Source organism: Capra hircus, chromosome 16, assembly GCF_001704415.2.
Source record: "Capra hircus breed San Clemente chromosome 16, ASM170441v1, whole genome shotgun sequence".
NCBI lineage: Eukaryota > Metazoa > Chordata > Mammalia > Artiodactyla > Bovidae > Capra > Capra hircus.
Window position 1 is genome coordinate 10,746,782 of NC_030823.1, and position 21,941 is coordinate 10,768,722.

Sequence of the window (21,941 nt, forward strand, 5' to 3'; positions counted from 1 at the left end):
GGCTGGTGCATGGGGATGACCCTGAGAGATGTTTGGGGAGGGAGGTGGGAGGCGGGTTCATGTTTGGGAACGCATGTAAGAATTAAAGATTTTAACATTTAAAATAAATAAATAAATAAATAAAATAAAGGCAAGTTTCCCAATTAAGGTTTAAAATACAGTTTAGTTTTGCTCATCTGTGAGGAAATATTTACAGTTGATTCCTGAACAAGGCAGGGATGGGGGCTCCGAATACCACCCTGAAAATCCAAGTGTAATTTAGAAATCAATCCTCCACACCCTCAGATTCATCCAGTTACAGACTGTCTAGTACTGCAGTATTTATTACTGAAAGAAATCCATGTCTGAGTGGACCCGCACAGTTCAAACCCACGTTCCAAGGGTCAGCTGTAGTTTGTGATCATCCTTTCTCCATTCAGCTGTTCACTGCCATCTTTAAATGGAGAACTCTAATATCGAATGAATGTTTATACAGTTTTGGTGGGTATGCTCGTATGTAGTTTCAATTCGTATGTTCTCTTCAATTCCTATGGCTCAGATCTTAGAACTTTTTTTTTCTTAGAACTTTTAATATGAAAGTTTGATGGGAATTCAGAGAAATCTCTGTAAATTGGCACTTAGAATATTTTTATTTGCATAGTTGAGTTTTGGTGTTACCTTTTCCCAAAGGCAACTTTTATTTTCTATTTTTTAAAATTTTGTAGTTGAAGTATCGTTGCTTTCCAGTGTTGTGTTAGTTTCAGGTATAAAGCAACGTGATTCAGTTAGATTATATACCTGTTATGTATGTGTGCATGTGTATATATATATTCTTTTTCAGATTCTTTCCCCTTACAGGTTATTTCACAGTATTTAGTAGTTCCCTGTGCTATACAGTAGGTCTTGTTAACTACTTTATATATAGTAGTGTGTATATGTTAATCTCAAATTCCTAATTTATCCTTTCCTTCCTCCCAAAGGCAACTTTGAATAATTTTTTCCCCACAAAAGAATCTTGTTTTAAACTCTTTAAAAAATGTATATTTTTATTAAATGTAGTTTTGATTCTATAATTAATACCTATTGAAAAGAATCCTCAAGCACATATTTTAAATAAACATTGAGGCATTTCAAGACCAGTATTAATGATCAAACCTTAATTTCATTTTATTTAACTATTATAAGATTGAATATTCAAATACTGTAAGATTATAAAATGTAAGGCCAAGAGCCTTACATCTTGTAAGCCATGCATGCTAAGTCACTTCAGTCATGTCCCACTCTGTGGCCCTATGGACTGCAGCCTGCCAGGCTCCTCTGTCCATGGAATTCTCCAGGCAAGAATACTGGAGTGGGTTGCTGCGCCCTCCTCCAGGGGATCTTCCATTGAACCTGCGTCTCTTGTGTCTTACCTGCATTGACAGGCGGGTTCTTTACCACTAGTGCCACCTGGAAGCTTCTTACAAGGCACATAATAACCTTAAAATTCTTCTTTCAAGAAATAAAGACAAATACTTGATGTGCATAGAGTTTATTTGGTACCTCTATCAAATTCTACAATAATACAAGTGACTAGAAACAGTTCACATTGTGCCCACCTGTACTCGATGTCTAAAATGATTTATCCAGTGTGGGTTTTGCAGGGCTACACAGGAGAGTCCAGATTTCACAGTATTGGTGGAAACTATTTTGTCATGAAACAAATTTCATACATTAGTGTTTCATCCATTTTTCTATCAGAAAACACCAGAATTACATTGTTAGATGTGTTATTTACAGTGATAACTTGGAAGACTCAACAGAGTTATCAGTGAGTTTCTAGGAAACCCCCACCCCTCCTTTCAGGGTCCTTTTCCTTTGAAATGGAATGTGTTATAAATCAGAATTTATATACTTTAAAGCACCAGCTTGACAATTTAAAGTTTTCTCTCATTTTTATAAAATATTCCTGCTTTAAAAGGCAAAGTCAATGTAAAAATGTGAATGTAATTAAACAAACATCACTGGCCTGGATACTTCTTATTGCAACTGTTTACAACTGTATTCACTTCTTTGAATGAATTGGTGGTAGGCTTGAAAGAATATATTTGCCTTTTGTCTTGAAAAATTCCCTTAAAAAATTAATCATTTTTGGAACTGTACAACTTTATTTTTCACTCAGAGTGTTTAAATATGCAGCTTGGTCCTTGGAGATCATGTTACATAGAGTCCAGCTTCTTGGATAATTTGTTATACAAAACAATAAAAAACCTCAAACTATCACAAGGTATTACTGATGTTAACAGTCATGTATGTATAACACATCAGTGTCCTAGATTATCCTGTTAATGGGTGCTTAAACAACTAATGTACAATCAGATTTAAAACTTGTTAAATTTCCATTATGTAAAAGAGAAAGCTGTAAAAGAACCTCAAGTTCTATACTTTAGAAATACTGACACTATTAAGGCATTACTTAATGAACAGACCCTAAGCAAAGTATGTATGCCTGTGTTAGAGAGCTAGTCATATTTTAAGGCAGTCAGAAGGTTCATTTTTCACTTTAAGGCTCTTATATACTTCATTTTACTCTATGCGGGCATTAGTCTGTATCATTTAAATACTGAGTGGTCAAATACGGAAATCAAAGCCTTTATATAAAGAAAATGGAGATTTTATAACTAGATTGTAACAGTTCTTCCCCAGCCAATTTTTTTAAAGCTGATTTCATATATCTCATCCCTTAGGAGAATTTCTTCATTATCAGAAGCTGACCATAAAAGGAAGAAAATATAATTCAGATGCATTACAAGTTATGTCTAGTCACACCATTCCAAATTACATGCAGTCCATCTTTAGCAGTGCAACAAAAATATTTTTTCTCGGTTACTATTCATTAATTATATAATATCTTTGATTTGGCCGTGTATGGATTCTAAACAGTTTGCATTGCAAATATAGCTTAATAAGCCATTTAAACAGAGGTTTCAATACAATGATTGTATTGATATAATGGTCCATCAATTTTGTGGTAATGATACATAAAATAGCAAGGCTTTAACCCCATTTACTACCCTTAACAATCCAAGTGTTCATTAAGTGAAACGTATCTAACTTACTATTTCTTTTGTTCATGTAGAGATTCTGATAGCTTCTAAAAGCAGAAAAATTTAAATATATTTGAAAATGAAATATTTTCACTTCTGTTCATAAAATTACTGTAACATGGTGGTACTAAATTAAATAGAAGCAAACAAAAATTTTCTTCGGCTCAGAAATATCTTCTATATGTTTTCATTGTATTTACAAAATTAATTCTCATAGAAAATAATCACATTAATTTCAGTCAGAATTCTGTAACATATCCTAAATTTATGTTTCTTTTTACCGATTTCCCATATAATTTGGTATTTTCAGAGTTTAGGAAAATGTGTCATTTATTATAATTTCTATTCAAACAGTTAAGTTTAACTACATTATTAGTTATCTTTTTTAAAATTATTAGTTTTCTACATGAAAAATACTACCATAGGATTAATTTTTAAATAAACGTCATAATAATTTTTCAAAAGTAAATAAAACACTTAACCAAGTAAAAAAATGTTCAATGTGAATACAAGTCTTATTTATAAGACCTTTTATACTACAAGCCATGTATACAGAAGCATCGTCAAGTACTTGGTAGACCAAAGATTTTGTGGGTAGTCTTTGTAATTATGGAAATATGAGCACTGAGATGTGCTACTTTCTGAGAGTATCCAGTTATTTATTTTTCAAAGAGTGCTTTTTCTAAGAGCCAGGTACACTTATAATTGCAAACAAAGGCTGAATAACTAACCCTACTCAAAAGGCCACAAAATTTCTGCGTACAGCTTATATAAAAGTTATACAAGTTAACTTGATTGGGAAGAGAATTTATCAATTTGATTATTGTTCTAGGAGACATGCCTGTTATTAATTTGAAAAAAAATGTGACCTTAACTCTATGTGGAACAAAAAGCACTCTGCAAAAGATGTATCCCAAACCGAATACAGGTGACTTTCTTGTCATTCACGTTATTACTCAGGTAGGGCAGGAGTAGAAAAACAAAAGACCAAAATGTCAGAAGAAAGGAATTTTAAAAGGGAGAAAAAAGGAAAAAAGGTATAGAAGTAATCTTTCAACAAATAAGGGACTAGGGAGCAGGTATATGGGATATACTAGATTAAATTGCATACAGTAAGTACACCTAACTAGTTCAACTTACCTTTTTTTCCTAATTCTCCCTTGTGCATGTTTCCATTGCAGTTATCTGACATTTCTCTAAAGGGGTTTATCGCCTTAACAAATCACCCATGTCTGTGGTAGACAAGACTAGAAGTTTTCATTTTTGATTACTTACTGTAAGGGCCTTATTGAGAAATGTGTGGGTACCTTTAAGTCAAATTAAAATAAGTCCAATAAGTGATCACAATTATTTTCCTTTATCGTTTAGATGTAGCTTTATTGTGCTTCTAAAGACGTTTCTCAAGTAACTGTCAGATCCTCACATAACTTTAAATTTCCCAAATAACTTTAAATTGCTTTGCAGAAAAAAAGCCTAATTAACTGATATTCTATCATTTATAGATTCACCTATTATTTAAAAGGTTATGCAAATGTTTCTAAGACCATCTTCTTATTTAGAATATGAGTTTGTTTTTTAATGGGATCTTAGACTTGGAATATATTACTACTTTCTCTTATCAGAGAATGATGACATTTCCCATTCAGAACAGGAAGTGTTTAAAAAAATTACTCAGCTTAATGAGCTGTTTTTCTAAAACACTTTATCTTTCAACACGTAAAAGAGAAGTTCTAATTTGTATTGCAAGCCCTCTTCCCAATTTTGACTTTAATACAGATATAAATTCATTGATTCTTCTATGATCCAAGGATTAGATATGGTACTTTTTAAGGAGAGCAAAATTGAATCACACAGGTTAAACTGGTTGTCTCCAGTCACACAGTTAAGTTAGAGTGAAAGAGGCTCCAGAGAGATGGCGGTACATCCCATTCACTGAGCATTTTCCTCACCAATATTCCCATAAGATGATCACTAAACTAAACAATACAAGACAGTGTTCCTAAGTGGAATTTCCTAGAAATTTCAATTAACAAGGAAAGGGTAGGATTATAAGATTAGTTTTTGTTTTTACTAATTAAAACTATATCCTGAAAATACTTATGTATTTTCTGGGACATAAAGTTTATTTTTCTTAGGGTTGTTTTTTTAAAAGCAACATTTTCCTAATCAGCAGTAATGCTAAAAGTAATTCAGAAAATAAAACTTCTTTATTACTTGAGAATATTTTATTCATAATGAGGTAAAAGTTTTTATTTTTTCTATATGACTATGTTATATAGCAACAGGTTATTAAGATATTAATTGTGCTTGAGGGTCACTATGAACTACAAAAGTATACATGTTCACAACTTCTCTGTTTTTCTACTCCTAAAGCAATCATGTATATACATTAATTACTTCCTAATACCTAAAAAGATAAAAGTCTTGAATAATTCTATTTTATCCCTTACTCTTGTAAGTAAATGTCTTCCCACAAAATGGTACTTTTTAAGGATAGCAAAATTGAATCACACAGGTTAAACTAGTTGTCTCCAGTCACACAGTAAGTTAGAGTGAAAGAGGCTCCAGGGAGATGACGGTACATCCCGTTCACTGAGCATTTTCCTCACCAATATTCCCATAAGATGATCACTAAACTAAACAATACAAGACAGTGTTCCTAAGTGGAATTTCCAGTGAACACTGGAATGAGAATGAGGAGGCCATTTCTAGATATAGGGCTCCAGTGTCACACTCTCTCGGACCTCGGGTTCCTAGCCTAAGTCAAAAAAACTACCTTTTACATTTCTAAGGTTATTTCCAGCTCTAAAGCTCCATATTTGAAATAAAGCTACCTTGTGTGGTGGTCTTTAGTTTTCTTTCTCAAATCTTAACATTTAATAGACTTTTCTATGTGACTTCAAAAAGGCCACAGCTAATCTTACTTCTCTGATGGATTTGTTAATATTAGTTCCTGAATATTCTGCCTAAAAACAATATAGAAACAGTATTTAACCGAGGAAATAAGCGTTTATATTATATTCCACTTAACATTTCTATTAGGAATAAGAAGTTAGATCATGTTATAATTTTTAAGAAGACCTTGGGTTTATGTAATGAATTCAAGTATGATTACATGATTCTATTAGGTTCTTTAAGCTTTAAATTCAATCTGAGCATAATATTTTAATGTATCAAAGTAGCTATCATTTCAAATCTAACGCCTGACAGAAGGTAAAAAAACCAAAGATACCAGAAGCGATGTATTTTGCGGGTGTTGGGTAGTGATGCCACTAGCTTTGTTGACCAAAATCTCAGGTAAATCACAATATTTACAAATTGCTACCAGTTGCCTTGAAGGAATGGCTACATAGCAGATAAACCCAGTATAAATATGTCAAATAAGTTTGAAAGGGACATTTTCTTGTCACTCCCAGAGCCCAAATTTCTCATGAAACAGAAGAAAATATACAAATTCTAACATTACTTAATCCTTCTGCCCCTAACATAAAATCTCTAACCCCCAAGCACACAAGTATGTGATTTACACTTATTGTTTGACTTTTCATAGTGAGAAGGCTTTAAAAATCCCAGTAAATCTTTAAATACATTTAAAGAACAATACATAAAAACTAAAGTTTTATGTCCACATTATCTTAAGCAACCATGATATAATTATGAGCAAATATATTGGCATTTCAACAGCTTAAAGCTCCCCACACAGAAGGGGTATTTGCTCAAGGAAATAATGCACTTTATAATGAATAGGAAGTTTAATATACACAAATAAGAAAAATTTAATTTCCTATAGACTGGTTAGTGGTAATACGCCACTCAAAAATTGCCTTTCAAACCTGAAAGACCTAGCTTGCTTTTTTTTTTCACACTATCAAAAAAGAATATTTTGCCACAAATGAATAGTAGACAGAGAGGAGGATGCCAACATGTTTACAATTAGAAATATCTAAAACTCATTTATAATTGGATAAAAAAAGTAATTAAAAGTAATTAAAACAAAATTTTAAAGTAAGGTAAAATATTTTAAAGTAAGGTATAACCAGATTATGGTTATAGCTGAGATTTTATCTGTCATATTTTTCAGATTATGAGTAGGGGAAGTTAAATGCTTGAAACATCTTATGTTTTCATTTGTGAATATGAAAAAATGTGTCCCTACATGTGGCTATGTTGGTATAAGCCATAGGAAACCAACAAATCGTGCCCCTCACAGCAATAAACAAACAAAAACAAACCAAAATAGACTTCCTCAGCTGACACAAACAAACTTTAGTATCTCTTCTCAAAGGTTTCCATTATGTTTCTGGTTAATGGTAAACAATCCTGTAAATGTAAATTAACCCTCAGAAACAGAGTATCTTTTTCACTGACTGAGAATGCTGCTATTTATGAGATCGGTGAAAACTGTTAAAGCAATTTGTAAAACTCATTCATAAGCAAATGTCTTGGTGGTTGTTTTATCCCCTTGGTATAAAAATTTACAAGGAGTTTCATAATCACAGTACATGGTCCAGTGCATTTCAGAGTATTTGGACATTATCAAAGCTGTCCTTTACCAATGAAAACATTTAAGAAAACTTAAAGGCATTTCTCAAACAAATGACATGATATAGGACTACTTACACTTTTGGCTCTCACTTCTTTTAAGTACAAATGTGATCATTCAGCAAAGCAGAACTGTTTGACTATTTTACAGTATCTCAACAAGAAGTTCTCTGTTAGGTAGAGGGGGCTACAGTGTATTCTGAAGCTATTTCCCAAAAGCTAGTTTAGTAGAAAGAACTTTGGGCTCATCTTATTGTTCCTTCTTTTTTTTTGGTAAGGTAACCTTTCCATTGTGCACATACTGTACCATTGTCTGACTTCTTTCAGTGGATTAAGATTAGCTGGGAAGTAGCTGTTTGTTTTTAGCGAGATCACTGATGGCAGTGGACCTCTTAGATTGTGCTGGTGCTTATGGTTAAATCATATCTAATGTGAAACTTCGAATCACATCCAGAGCTCCAGTATCAAAGCCACACATGTCCAGCATGCCTCTATCATCTGGGTCTGCAATGGTAAAGCCACTTGATGTCATTCCACAAACAATCAATTTAGCTGGAATATCCATATTCTGTAGGAAAAGATAAAAGATATTTTAAAAATAGTATGTTAATAAGCAAAAACAAATAACCTCCAAAATTAAAACATTTTAAATCCTATCACAGCTTTTCATTACAAAGCCAATTTGTGTTTCCTCCATAAAATCTGTCAGTCTTCTGGGGCCAGAAGACTTCAGAAGAGAATGTGATCTTTAGAAGTACAGACAAGTAAACATGTGAACAGCCTGCCTGAAATTCCTGCTTCTCTGCTGCATGTTATCACTCATTTTATGGACACAAAATACATTTCTGAGCAGCACAGGGACTCTGTACTCATGAAACCTGTCAGAATGTTCCGAGACATCAGACATTTTTAACAGCACATCATACACTGGGGCAGTATGTATGGGTACAAATAAGGAAAACAGTTCCTGGGGTTATCAATTTTTGTTCTATGACATTGCTATGTATGACATATATAAATGTCATAACTATAATGTCAATGTAATAACTTGTTCTCTGCAGCTATGATTTAAGGCTACAATACTTGACTTTTTGAGAAAGACTAACAATCACTGAGTGTGCACTATGTCAGATACCATGAGCTCTTTAGATGACTGATCTAATGTTAACTGTTATAACGAGGGCTTCTCTGGTAACTCTGTGGTAAAGAATCCATCTGCCAATGCAGGCGACAAGGGCTCGATCCCTGGGTGGGGAAGATCCTCTGGAGAAGGAAATGGCAACCCACTCCAGTATTCTTGCCTGGAAATCCCACGGACAGAGGAGTCTGGAGGACGACAGTCCAAGGAATCACAAAAGAGTCGGCCATGACTTAGCAACTAAAGAGTAGCAATTGTTATAACCACCCTGGAAGGTAAGTAGTACTTTTAACCAACATGGTACATACCACAGCAGTGATACACTATTATGACATGTATCAGGTAAATAATTCACTTGGGTCCACAGCTAGTATAAAGAGAAAGACCCAGGACTCAGAACCCAGGCTTCTTGACTCTGAGTTCCATTCTCACTTTTTCTTAAGCACACACGAGAATCCCCAGAAAGGGTTGTTAACACACAGTCCCATCCCCAGAGTTCCTGACTCAGCAGGTCTCCCAGGGGCTCCAGGAACATGCATTTCTAACAAGGTCCCAGGTGATGCTAAGAAAAGGTGCAGATGCTCAGAAAAGGAAACCACACTTTGAGAGCCACTGCTCTTCATCAAGTTCTAGTTCTACTTCCAGTCACACCTGCCACACAGTTCAAGTGCTCCACATTCTCACCGGACTAGCAGATTCCACACTGGACAGTGCAGATGCAGATCCCTCATTTCACAAAGTTCAGCTGCAGAGACTGACTGGAACTCAGAAATACTCGTAACACTTAAAGCACACATTATACTATAGCTTTGCTTTACATTTATGTAGTTCTTAGCAAAACTCAGAAGTGATGTTGAATCATTAAAAAATCTATGGTTAAATTTCAAAAAATTTTGATTATTACTGAAAATACTGTTTGCAAAGGATATTAAAATATGTACATCTGGAACTGGTTGAAATAAATTATATATGTGTACTCAGTACTTCCTCATTTCAAGTACTGTTGAGTCCAGAACTGGAGTCGTATTCCTTTTACAAAGGTACACAACTACTTTCAGTGTCATTTAAAAAAAATATATATTGACTGTTTTAGAACTGAATCTTGTTTGGGGTGAGAAAGAATATTAGACTTTGCTTTACCTTTCGATATTCCCTCAGAGCGACAGCAGGATGGACACTTCCAGCAAAGGTCTCGTTATCAGTGAATACAATGAAGACATCGGCAGCTGTATTTGTCTTTTGAGCCCAGATCATTGGAAGAGAGCAATCAGTTCCACCTGCTGGGATCTAACTCAGAATAAAAACATGGTTAAGAATAAAAGAAAATGCTCCCATATCCATACTGAGATATCTGAAATAATTACTTAAAAGTACTGTTTTACACGTTATCATCTTGTTTAGCGCCAATGTATATGCTTTCAGAAAGCTTGTAAATATATTTTTGACTTTGTGCTCGTAAAAAAAATTGAGATGTAACACGATTTGTTCTCATATATTGATTAAAATATCAGTCATGACATCAATACAAAATTATTATAAAATACATATTAAGTAGACTACATGAAATAGTTTCTTACCTGACTCATAGCCAGTAAAACTTGTTGTAAGGTCATATCTGTAGTCACTGGACATGGTACCATTTCATCTGAAAAAGCAACTATAGAAGAATCTTTCTCTGTTCGTGTGACAACCTGAAAAATTCAATAGTAGGAATTTTCAGTACATTCAGGGGAAACAAATACAGTCTCTTAAAAGTTCATCTTTAAAAGAAAATATGATGATTTATTTCTGAACTTAACTGCATTTGAAAACTATATAGTAACAGTAGTATAGCTTTCAAAGCACTTTCACAAACTCTTACAAAGAAACTGGTTTTAACAACAATCCTTCGAAGCAAATAGAGTATATATTTTTCTTCTTATTTTATTAAATAGGCAATAAAGCCACAGAAGAGAAACTAAGAAGCTCGCTGATGATTACTCACTACTGAGTCAGGCTAGAACTGGAAGTCTCCTGTCTGTTGTTATTAGTCCTTGATCTTTTAACATCTATATTCGTTAATAATTTCTCTAAGAATTATCTATTTCTTTAAAAATACCAGTAACATTTAATCTGTTATTGTAAAATTTAAAGTTCTACTCTGATTTTTCTTTAGACATGCTTTTTCAATATACCTACAATATCATTTATACCTAAGTATTAAAGTATATGTAAGTATGTTTTTGTTGTTCAGTTGCTAAGCTGTATCTGACTCTTTGCAGTCCTATGGACTGTAGCCTGCCAGGCTCCTCTGTCCATGGAATTTCTGAGGAAAGAAGACTGGAATATACAAGTATACTCAAGTATATATACAATACTTAAAGCTCTGCTTAAAACAAGTGAAAATATAATTTTTGATCGTATCCAACTTTATAGTTTTGTGCTGGGTAAATATTTTCAGTATGGCAAAACCCTAAATTGCCTTAGGAATTCTCACCATGCACATCGCTGCAGCTACTGTGCTTGCATTGAGTACACTACCCAAAACTCTTTGGTTCATAGAACCACTGACATCAATTGCCAGTAAGAAACGCTTTCCAGTTGGCTCAACTGTCTAAAGAGAAAACGAAACAATCATTAAAAGCAATCACAGATACTGTAAATAAATTTCTAACATATCATATTTAATTTTCACTCAAAAGACTAAGATAAAAGGCTTGACTTTTGATTTACCGATTGACAAATATTTAGAAATGCTTAGCTTTAACTAGAGGTAAAACAATGAAAATAAGATGGCCTATTTAGTAACTTACAGAAGTTAACAGTCTTCCTTTTTTTTTAAACTTTTCCTCATGCAGTAAACTGGGAATTTCTAGCAAGGAATTTTTTTTGTAGTAAAATATAAACAACATAACATTTACTTTCTAATCATTTTTAAGGGTGTAATTCAGTAGCATCAAAAACATTCACAATGTTATATACATACATATATATATGTATGTATATAACCACCATTACTATTTCCAGAACTTTTTCATCATCCCAACAGAAACTCTACCCACTGACAACAACTCCTCATTCTTATCCACCTCTAGCCCAAGGAATGGAGAAGGAAATGGCAACCCACTCCAGTACTCTTGCCTGGCAAATCCTATGGGCGGAGGAGCCTGGTGGGCTGCAGTCCATGGGGTCACTAGGAGTCGGACATGACTGAGCAACTTCACTTTCACTTTTTACTTTTCTGCATTGGAGAAGGAAATGGCAACCCACTCGTGTTTTTCCCTGGAGAATCCCAGGGACGGGGGAGCCTGGGGGGTTGCCATCTATGGGGTCGCACAGAGTCGGACATGACTGAAGCGACTTAGCAGTAGCAGCCCTAGGAAGCTTCTGTTTTACTTCCTACATCCATGAATTTGTGTATTCTGGAAGCCTCATGAGTGGAACCACAGGATACTTATCCTTTCCTGTCTGGCTTTTTTTTCACCTAGCATAATGTTTTCAAGGTTCATCCCTGCTTTTTAGCATCTTTCAAGTTCTACTACTTTGTAAGGCTGAATACTCCATTATATGCATGTATCATATTTCATTTGTCCATTCATCTCCTGACAACAACTCAGGTTGTTCCCACCTTCTGGCTGCTGTGAATGATGCTTCTATCAACATCTGGGTATGAGTTCCGGTTTTCAATTCTTTTGGGTATATACATAGGAGGTGGTATTTTTGGATGGCCAGAGCCATCCAACTAGGTGTGAAGTGGCATCTCACTGTGGTTTTGATTTGCATTTGCCTGATGACTAATGTTGAGCATCTTTGCATGTGCTTAACTGGCCATTTGTTTACCTTCCTTGGAGAAATGTCTGTTCAAGTACTCTGCCCATGTCTTGAATTGGGTTGTTTGTATTTTTACTGTTGAGTTGTAGGAGTTTTATATATTTATATATATATATATATTTATATATATATATATGCTGCTACCGCTGCTGCCAGGTCGCTTCAGTTGTGTCCGACTCTGTGTGACCCCATAGACGGCAGCCCGCTAGGCTCCTCTGTCCCTGGGATTCTCCAGGCCAAGAATACTGGAGTGGGTTGCCATTTCCTTCTCTAATGCATGAAAGTGAAAAGTGAAAGTCAAGTTGCTCAGTTGTGCCCAACTCTTAGTGACCCCATGGAGTGCAGCCTACCAGGCTCCTCCGTCCATGGGATTTTCCAGGCAAGAGTACTGGAGTGGGGTGCCATTGCCTTCTCTGATATATATACATACATATATGTATATAAATATATATATATTCTGGATATATATATATTCTGGATATATATATATTCTGGATGTTAAACCCCTGTAAAATAGATGATCTGCAAATATTTTCTCCTCTGCAGGTATCTTTTCACTCTCTTGACAGTGTCCTTTGATGCACAAAAGATTTGAGTTTTGATGAAGTCAAAATTTATCTACTTTTCTTTTTCTTTTGTTGTCTGTTCTTTTGATATCACATCTAAGAATCTACTGCCCAACAGTAGAGCTTTTATAATATGGGTCATGAGCTTTTAAAAGGGTCATGAGGTTTTATAATAGGTCTTCTTCTAATAGCTGTGTAGTTTTAAGTCTTATCTACAGGTCACTTTGAGTTAATTTTTGTATGTGGTATAAAGTAACAGTCTAGCTTCTCTCTTTCACATGTGGATATCCAGTCTCCCCAGCACCATTTGTTAAAGACTTTATCTTCTTTCCACTGAATTGTCTTGACACTCTAGTCAAAAGTCAATTGACCATACATGTGCGAGTTTAATTCTTGGCTCCCTGCTCTATTCTGTTGGTGTACATGTCGTATTTATGCCAATACTACACTGTTTTGATTACTGTAGCTTTGTAGTAACTCTTGAAATCCTAAATTTGGAAGTGTGGGTCTTCTGACTTGGTTTTTTTCAACATTAGGTTTCCTGATTTGGGGTCCTTTGAGAGTCCATATAAATTTTAGGTTGGGGATTTCTGTTTCTGCTAAACATGCCACAGGGATCACAATGAATCTGTAGATTGTTTTGGGTACACCGGCATCTTAACGTTATGAAGTCTTCCAAACTAGGAACACAGGATGTCTTCTCATTTATTTATTTCTTCTTAAATGTCTTTCAGTAGTGTTTTGCAGTTTTCAGTAAGTCAGTCTTACACCCCATAGTTAAATTTACTCCAAAGTTTCTCATTATTTCTGATGCTGTTGTAAATGGAATGTTTTCTTACTTTTGTTTTTGGACTTTTCATTGCTAGTGTATAGAAATACTACTGATTTTTTCCTGCTGAATTTATATCCTGGAACTCTGCTGAATCCATTGGCTAGATCTAATATTATTTTGTGGAATTTAAAAAAAAATTCTTTTTGGTCATGCCACGTGGCATGTGTGATCTTAGTTCTACAACCAGGGACAGAACCTGTGCCCCCTGCAGTGGAAGGGTGGAGTCTTAACTACTAGACGCCAGGGAAATCCTATTTTGTGAATTCTTTATGGTTTTCTCCATGTAAGATCAAATCATCTGAGAACATGATAGTCTTTCTCCCTTTCCAGCCTGGACTGAGATGTTCCTGGTGGTTCAGTGGTTAAGACTGCACTTCTATTGCAGGGGGCATGAGTTCCGTCCCTGGTCGAGGAACTAAGATCCTGCATGCTGCAGGAGTGGTTTTTTCAATAAAAAATTTTTAAATGAAAATGAAAACAACCTGGATACATTTTAATATGTTTTCCTTTTGTAACTGCTAGAATTTCCAGTAAATGTAAATCAAAGTGGGAAAAGTGGGCATCCTGGTCTTGTTTCTGATCTTAAGGGAAAAGATGTCAATCTTTTACCCCTGAGTATGATGATGGCTGTAGGTTTTTTACACATGACCTTTATCACACTAAGGAAGCTCACTTCTATTCCTGGTTTACTGAGAGTTTTTTGTTTTGTTTTTTTTTTTTAATCAGAAAGGGTACAGGATTTTCTCAAATGCTCTTTCTACATCAATTGAGATATATGTGTTATCTTTTAACAATGATGTTATAGTACATTGATTTTTCTTATACTGTATGATCCTTGTATGTTGAGGGTGACTCTCACTTGTATAATCTCTTTAATATGCTGCTGAATTTGGTTGCTCATACTTTGTTGAAGAGCAAGACTTTTTTAAAACCAAAAACTTTAACTTATGGCTCTGATATAGAATTTCCATTTGTAAAAAAAGATTATTTCCTATCAAGACAGAGGAGATCTATTACTGATTAATGGGGAAAACAGAAGATCAAGTCCCAGGACTCCACAGGAATGCAAATTTTTAGTAATTTAAAACATCAAAATTTAATGGTTGATGTCTGGTTGTTGTCCAAAGGTAGAGACAAATACTTTATTCATAAGCTTATGACTATAATCATAATTATATATTCATTTTCACATGAACAAATGAATACCTAATCAAAAATAGTTAAACTACTAATATCATCTTTAAAATGTGTTTCTAAATCCTAACTGGGTTTTTTGTTTTCAAACAAAAATCAAACCATTACCTTAAACGTTTTATAAAAAGCAGCATCCAAAGCTTGCAGAATTTCTTCATCAGGGCGCCACTTCAGTTTTCCTCTGAGCCCATGACCTGTCTTATAAGTTTCTAACGCAATTAAAACATGAAATGGATGTATACGAGCCTAGAACATGACAGAGACAGAAAGCAAATGTCAAATTCAAGTGAAAAACAGTAATCATGTCTCTTCGATTTTTGTTATTGTAGCTAATAAATCTATTTCATAAAGAGAAAAATGAGGACATATTAAAGTTAGATTTCAGAGTCAATGCCATGTGGTATGATAAAAGTCTCAAAACACCTAAAAAATTCGCTGACTCCATCTCCAAAATTTAAAAGCCAGTTTTTTCAATTAGTAGTAGTTAAAGGTAACACTTACCTTTTTTAACAGTTTTTCATTACACAGCTTTTCACATACTAAAGACACTTCTGAGTTTCCGGGTTCAAGCACTGAATTAGCTGTCATCTTTCCCAGATTCCTTAGTAATGCTGTGAGAGGCATTTCTTGTAACAAAGCCTTCCATACCTATTGCAGTAAAACAGGTAGAAATAAAAGAAATTAAGGGGAAATGAATACATGTAACATAGACATATCAATTAATAATAGTCTTTAAGGCTTTCTTTTGGGGGTTTGGACCACTTTCTAAATAAAAATTTGTGTGGGTTGGTCAAAGACTCATGGAACAAAGTAACCTGCTTTTTATTAGAGTAATAAAGTTAAAGTACATTATATTTTGTGAAGGAACTGTATATAAGAATTTTATTTATGTAATTAGCGAAGTAAACTAACCAATACATTTTCTGGAGTGGAACTAATACTTAAAAATTGCCAACTACATCTGGGCATTGTGCCCAGGTGTTTTAAATAAATGTTAATTTTAAGATATATTTTAAGTATTTTTTAGGGAATTCCCTGGTGGTCCAGGGATTAGCACTTGGCGCTTTCCCTGCCGGGGGCCTGGGTTCAATTCCTGGTCCTCTGGTCAAGGAACTAAGATCCTACAAACCATGCAGTATGGCAAAAAAAAAAAAAAAAAAAAAAAATTAAGTATTAATATATTTTAAAAGCATTAGCAAAATTTATCCTTTTACCACACAGCCTAAGTTCCTCATGTTTCCTCATGTGCTAGAACGTACTATCACTTTCTTACCTCTCTCGACTTTAAGTGATTTGTTAGGAGGTGCTCCCTAACCAGCCTGTGCTCTTCTATCAGATGAATGACTTCCAGTTCATCTTTCGTGCGCTTCACTTTCTCTACAGCCTCGAGATACTTTAATAATTTTTCAGCCTCCACAGAAAGCGCTTTTTCTTTATACATTTCATGGACCTCTTTCCAGCCCTTTGTAATATATTTGGTGACAATAGCAAGTCCTTCAACAAAATAAAGAATTAAAAAGGCATGTAGGATTAGCAGGTAAAAAACTGGACATGTTACTGAGAACACCTTATGTGAATGGCACATCTAGATACACAGGAGTTTAAACCAGGATGCTACTTCTCATAATATGACACACAAGCAAATGGAGCCAACTAATTTTTGCCTCTCCCATGAGACTCTGGAGGTAAAACTCTAACCTAATGTGTTTTGAAGTCTAATGACTCCAAAGTCATTTTATTACAGAGCTTTATTTTTGGAAGCAGTAGCATCAGAACCTTTAGTACACACTGACTATCTCAGGTCCACAATCTCAATTCACAAAAGTATAGACCTACCTCAGTTAATCTCATATTCACCTGCCCCTTTACCTGCTAAAGAAAGATGCATTTGTAAATTACAGAGATACATGGACAAGTAGGTAGGTAACTTGTAATTTTTAATAGCTGAGAAAGTATTACAGGCCTAAATAATGTGTCCATTTCTGTAATTCCTTTTAATAGTTGAAAAAGCTTTGCACTGGGGGAGTGAGGAAATCTGGGTTCTAGCCTACATGTATGTGTGACCAGAGGCCTTAGTTTCCACTTCTGTAAAACAGTGGGGGGACATAATTATCAAATTTCAAGGTCTATGGGGGGAAGGTAGGTAAAATAAATGACAGAGGTCATTAATATAATAGCGGTCATGACTGTGGTGAATTAAACAGAATATGCCTGACAGATATTTTAATAAAATATTTGGAAAAAAAAATTTGGCTTGGTACTGCTAAAGGAATGTATTTTCAATATAAGGTACAACATGGATTTTTATGTAACACTGGCAAATAATTGATTTTTTTCCCCCTAAAATATAGTTCAGGCCAAGTAAAATACACCTCTAAGGCAGACTGAGCTGATGTGTTCTTTCTGAACTCTAAATAATTTGAGTAAAAGTTAATACTAACATGCAGGAACTTGTAAAGTATTGTGACTCTGCTGTCTTACACATCTTAATGTGAAATCTGGAATTCCCTGACAGTCCAGTCATTGGGACTATGTGCTTTTACTGCAGGGGTTATGGATTCAATTCCTCCTGGGGGATCCAAGATCCCACAAGCTACATGGTACCCAAATAAATAAATAAATAAATATAACAAGGATGTAATTTCTAATAAAAAAATCAAAATATACGTGTGTGTGTATATAAATATAGTAATTTATTGCTTAAATTTCATTTGAAAAAGTTCATTTGTAGTTTTAGAAAAAAGTGGTAAAACAGAAACTACTGAGGAGATTCCATGTATGAAAACATCACCACACAAGATGTGTAGGAAGAAGGAGAAGCAACCAACACTGCCCTTTACTTGTGTCAGAAACCGTGTGTGTAAGTATTCCGATAATGTCACTGATAGTCACACTAATTTCAAGGGCTGTTCCCTTTCTACCTTTTTTTAATAGATGAAGATACAGAAAATCAGACAGGTTCAGTTACTTGGTATATGGACACACAGTAATTAAGTAGAACTGAAATCTGAACTCATCTGAGGGGCCGTCATTTCAAGTTTCACCTCTGCTGTGGAAAAAAAAATGTCAACTTTGGACATGTTCATGAATTAGTCAATCAATGTCTTGAGACTGAAAGACTATTTCTAGAAAATACTACACAATTGTCTTACGGCAAATAAAAATTTGCCATTTACTGGATATCTGTACCTTACCTGTCGCCATGAAGATCTCACACTTACCTTCACTGGAAGGTTTTAGATGTGACAATCTTAACAGATCTTTGTGAGACCAGCCGTTTCTTTGTTTGTATTTTGTAACTGCCAGGGCGAGGGCCATGCCACCCTTTTCATTATACCAGTCTGCTACAGCCTTCCGGAGGGCACGACCCCACATGCCACACTTCATGCTTTCCTTCAGATCTTTCTTAAACTGGATAAAAGTAAAGAGGTGTGTAGGGATGCGACAAACTTCAGGAACAGCTTTGAAGGCGGCTTGTTTGGTGCTTATGTCGGAACACTGGGAGCAAATGGCCAGGGCAAAGAGTGTGGGTTCCTGCTTTGCGGTTCTGCCTTCTTGACTGAAGGACTTTATTTCCTGTATCACTTCACATCCTCTGCCATCTTCAATCAATCTGATTAAAGCTTCGGCATTCTCAAGGCCTAGCTTCTGTTCTTTGATATAGTAAGTCCCACCTTCAGAACCAAAACACAAGAACCGGTGTAGCCGATTCATATCAGTGACTTGCCACACATATCCGCCTTCGGAATTAGGTATCTGCTTCTCATTCAGTGGCTGCATTTGGTTTACAGATTCCTCCATTTTTCTGTCTTTAGGAAGCCTATCAAAAAGCAAAATGTTATTACAAGAAAAAAATAGAATTCTGTATCAATGAAACTACCATTTAACAGAAAAACTTGTAATCACCTTTAAAAATCCAGATACATTAACAGAATTATCTTGGAATTTTCTGAAAAATACAAAGGCCCAAAGTGAAAGTGAAAGTCACTCAGTTGTGTCCGACTCTTTGAGACCCCATGGGCTACACAGTCCATGGAATTCTCCAGGCCGGAATACTGGAGTGGGTAGCTTATCCCTTCTCCAGGGGATCTTCCCGACTGAGGAATTGAAGCGGGGTCTCCTGCATTGCAGGTGGATTCTTTACCAACTGAGCTATGAGGGAAGCCCCACTATCACTATTTTCCCCAGAAAAAAAAAATTATTACAGGTAGATAGAAATGATAAATTATAAAAAGGAAAACCATTTATTAATCTAGGCTAATTGAAATCTGCCATGAAATATTTTAATTTAAAAATATTAAGTAAGTTATGGTATGATGATCAGAAGTGACAGTCAAGAAGTCACATTTTTGATGTAGTTTGCTGCTCCAGAGTCTGAGCAGGCAGCTCAGGTGGAGTCCAGAGGAGCAGCCAGGAGAGGAAAAGGGGCGGGGGCGGCACAGTAATGGTCTCTGACGCAGTGACTGCAGACAAGCTCTGCTTGTGTACCCAACATCTGTTCCTCCCTCCCCTTTTCTAACTATTATCCTCCTTCTGGTAGTAACATCCTTCAGGGGACATTCCCCAGCCCCAAGGGATGAGATTGCTCTAAGCCAGTGGTTCTCACAGTCTATGAGCATCAGAATTACTTGAAGTGCTAGTTTAAACATAAAATGATGGGTCCCACTCGCCCCATCCCCCTCAAGTTTCTTTCACAATTCAGAATGTCTGGCTGAGGCCTGAGTTTTGGTACCAGTTACGAGTCTCCAGGTGATGCTCTCACTCCTCTTGCCATGTGACTGGGACAGGTATTGAGCAAGTATCACAGCTCCTGCCAGTGAGAGAGATAAATCTGCTAATACTTTGGAGGTCTCCTTCCCTCTTAAAAAGGGGCCTGGACTCTTAAAAAGGCATGTTCTCTAAAAGAAACAAAAGAGCTATATATAGAAAACTATAAAACACTGATGAAAGAAATCAAAGGTAACACAAATAGATGGAGAAATATACCATGTTCACGAATCAGAAGAATCAATACAGTGAAAATGAGTATACTACCCAAAGCAATCTATAGATTAAATGCGATCCTTATCAAGCTACCAATGGTATTTTTCAGAGAACTAGAACAAATAATTTCACTATTTGTATGGAAACTCAAAAAAACCTCAAATAGCCAAAGCAATCTTGAGAAAGAAGACTGTAACTGGAGGAATTAACATGCCTGACTTCAGACTATACTACAAAGCTACAGTCATCAAGATAGTATGGTACTGGCACAAAGACAGAAATAGATCAATGGAACAGAATAGAAAGCCCAGAGATGAATCCACACAGCTATGGACACCTTATCTTTGACAAAGGAGGCAAGAATATACAATGGAGAAAAGACAATCTCTTTAACAAGTGGTGTTGGGAAAAACCAGTCAACCACCTGTAAAACAAAGAAACTACAAAATGTTCTAACACCAAACACAAAAATTAACTCAAAATGGATTACAGATCTAAATGTAAGACCAGAAACTACAAAACTCCTAGAGGAAAACACAGACAAAACACTCTCTGACATAAATCACAGCAAGGTCCTCTATGACCCACCTCCCAGAGTAATGGAAATAAAAGCAAAAATAAACAAATGGGACCTAATTAAACTTAAAAGCTTTTGCACAACAAAGGAAACTAGTAAGCAAGGAAACTATAAGTCAGCCTTCAGAATGGGAGAAAATAATAGCAAGTGAAGCAACTGACAAAAAATTAATCTCTAAAATATATAAGCAGCTCAATACCAGGAAAATAAACAACCCAATCAAAAAATGGGCCAAAGAACTAAACAGACATTTATCCAAAGACATACAGATGGCTAACAAACACATGAAAAGATGCTCAATATCACTCATTATCAGAGAAATGCAAATCAAAACAACGAGCTACCATCTCATGCCAGTCAGAATGGTTGCTATCAAAAAGTCTACAAACAATAAATGCTGGAGAGGGTGTGGAGAAAAGCAAACCTTCTTACACTGTTGGTGGGAATGCAAACTAGTACAGCCACTATGGAGAACAGTGTGGAGATTCCTTTAAAAACTGGAAACAGAACTGCCATACAACCCAGCAATCCCACTGCCGGGCATATACACTGAGGAAACCAGAATTGAAAGAGATGTGTACCCCAATGTTCATCACAGCACTGTTTACAATAGCCAGGACATGGAAGCAACCTAGATGTCCATCAGCAGACGAATGGATAAGAAAATTGTGGTACACACACACAAAGGAATATTACTCAGCTATTAAAAAGAATGCATTTGAGTCAGTTCTAATGAGGTGGATGAAACTGGAGCCTATTATACAAAATGAAGTAAGTCAGAAAAAAAAAACACCAACACGATATATTAACGCATACATGTGGAATTTAGAAAGACAGCAATGATGACCCTATGTGCAAGACAGCAAAAGAGACACAGATGTAAAGAACAGCCTTTTGGACTCTGTGGGAGAAGGCAAGGGTGGGATGATTTGAGAGAACAGCATTGAAACATGTATATTACCATATGTAAAACAGATGACCAGTCCAAGCTTGATGCATGAAACAGGGCACTCAAAGCTGGTGCACTGGGACAACCCAGAGGGATGGGATGGGGAGGGAGGTGGGACACATGTACTCCTGTGACTGATTCATGTCAATGTTTGGCAAAACCCACAATATTGTAAAGTAAATACGAGTTAATCCAATTAAAAAATTAATTTAAAAAAGGAAAGTAAAAAAGGCATGTTCTTTCTGCCTTGAGATACTCATTTGCAGCACATGATGCCTGACGTGG

At 35.5% G+C, this 21,941-nt stretch overlaps 1 protein-coding gene across 3 annotated transcripts in view; it reads right to left on the bottom strand.

Annotated features, from left to right (window-relative positions):
• The window catches only part of TROVE2 (TROVE domain family member 2), a 30,907-nt gene continuing 10,460 nt past the window's right edge, over positions 1,495-21,941 (bottom strand). Inside the window, exons 2-9 of one of the 3 annotated variants that reach the window (XM_018060148.1) lie at positions 18,369-18,967; positions 16,421-16,641; positions 15,649-15,795; positions 15,256-15,393; positions 11,222-11,338; positions 10,323-10,436; positions 9,886-10,032; positions 1,495-8,175 (exon numbers count right to left, since the gene is read on the bottom strand). In XM_018060148.1, coding sequence (XP_017915637.1) covers positions 8,023-8,175; positions 9,886-10,032; positions 10,323-10,436; positions 11,222-11,338; positions 15,256-15,393; positions 15,649-15,795; positions 16,421-16,641; positions 18,369-18,967 — 1,636 coding nt within the window. In that variant the 3' untranslated portion in view covers positions 1,495-8,022. The remainder of the gene's footprint in view (positions 8,176-9,885; positions 10,033-10,322; positions 10,437-11,221; positions 11,339-15,255; positions 15,394-15,648; positions 15,796-16,420; positions 16,642-18,368; positions 18,968-21,941) is intronic. The other 2 variants (XM_018060149.1, XM_018060150.1) reach the window with 2 other exon arrangements.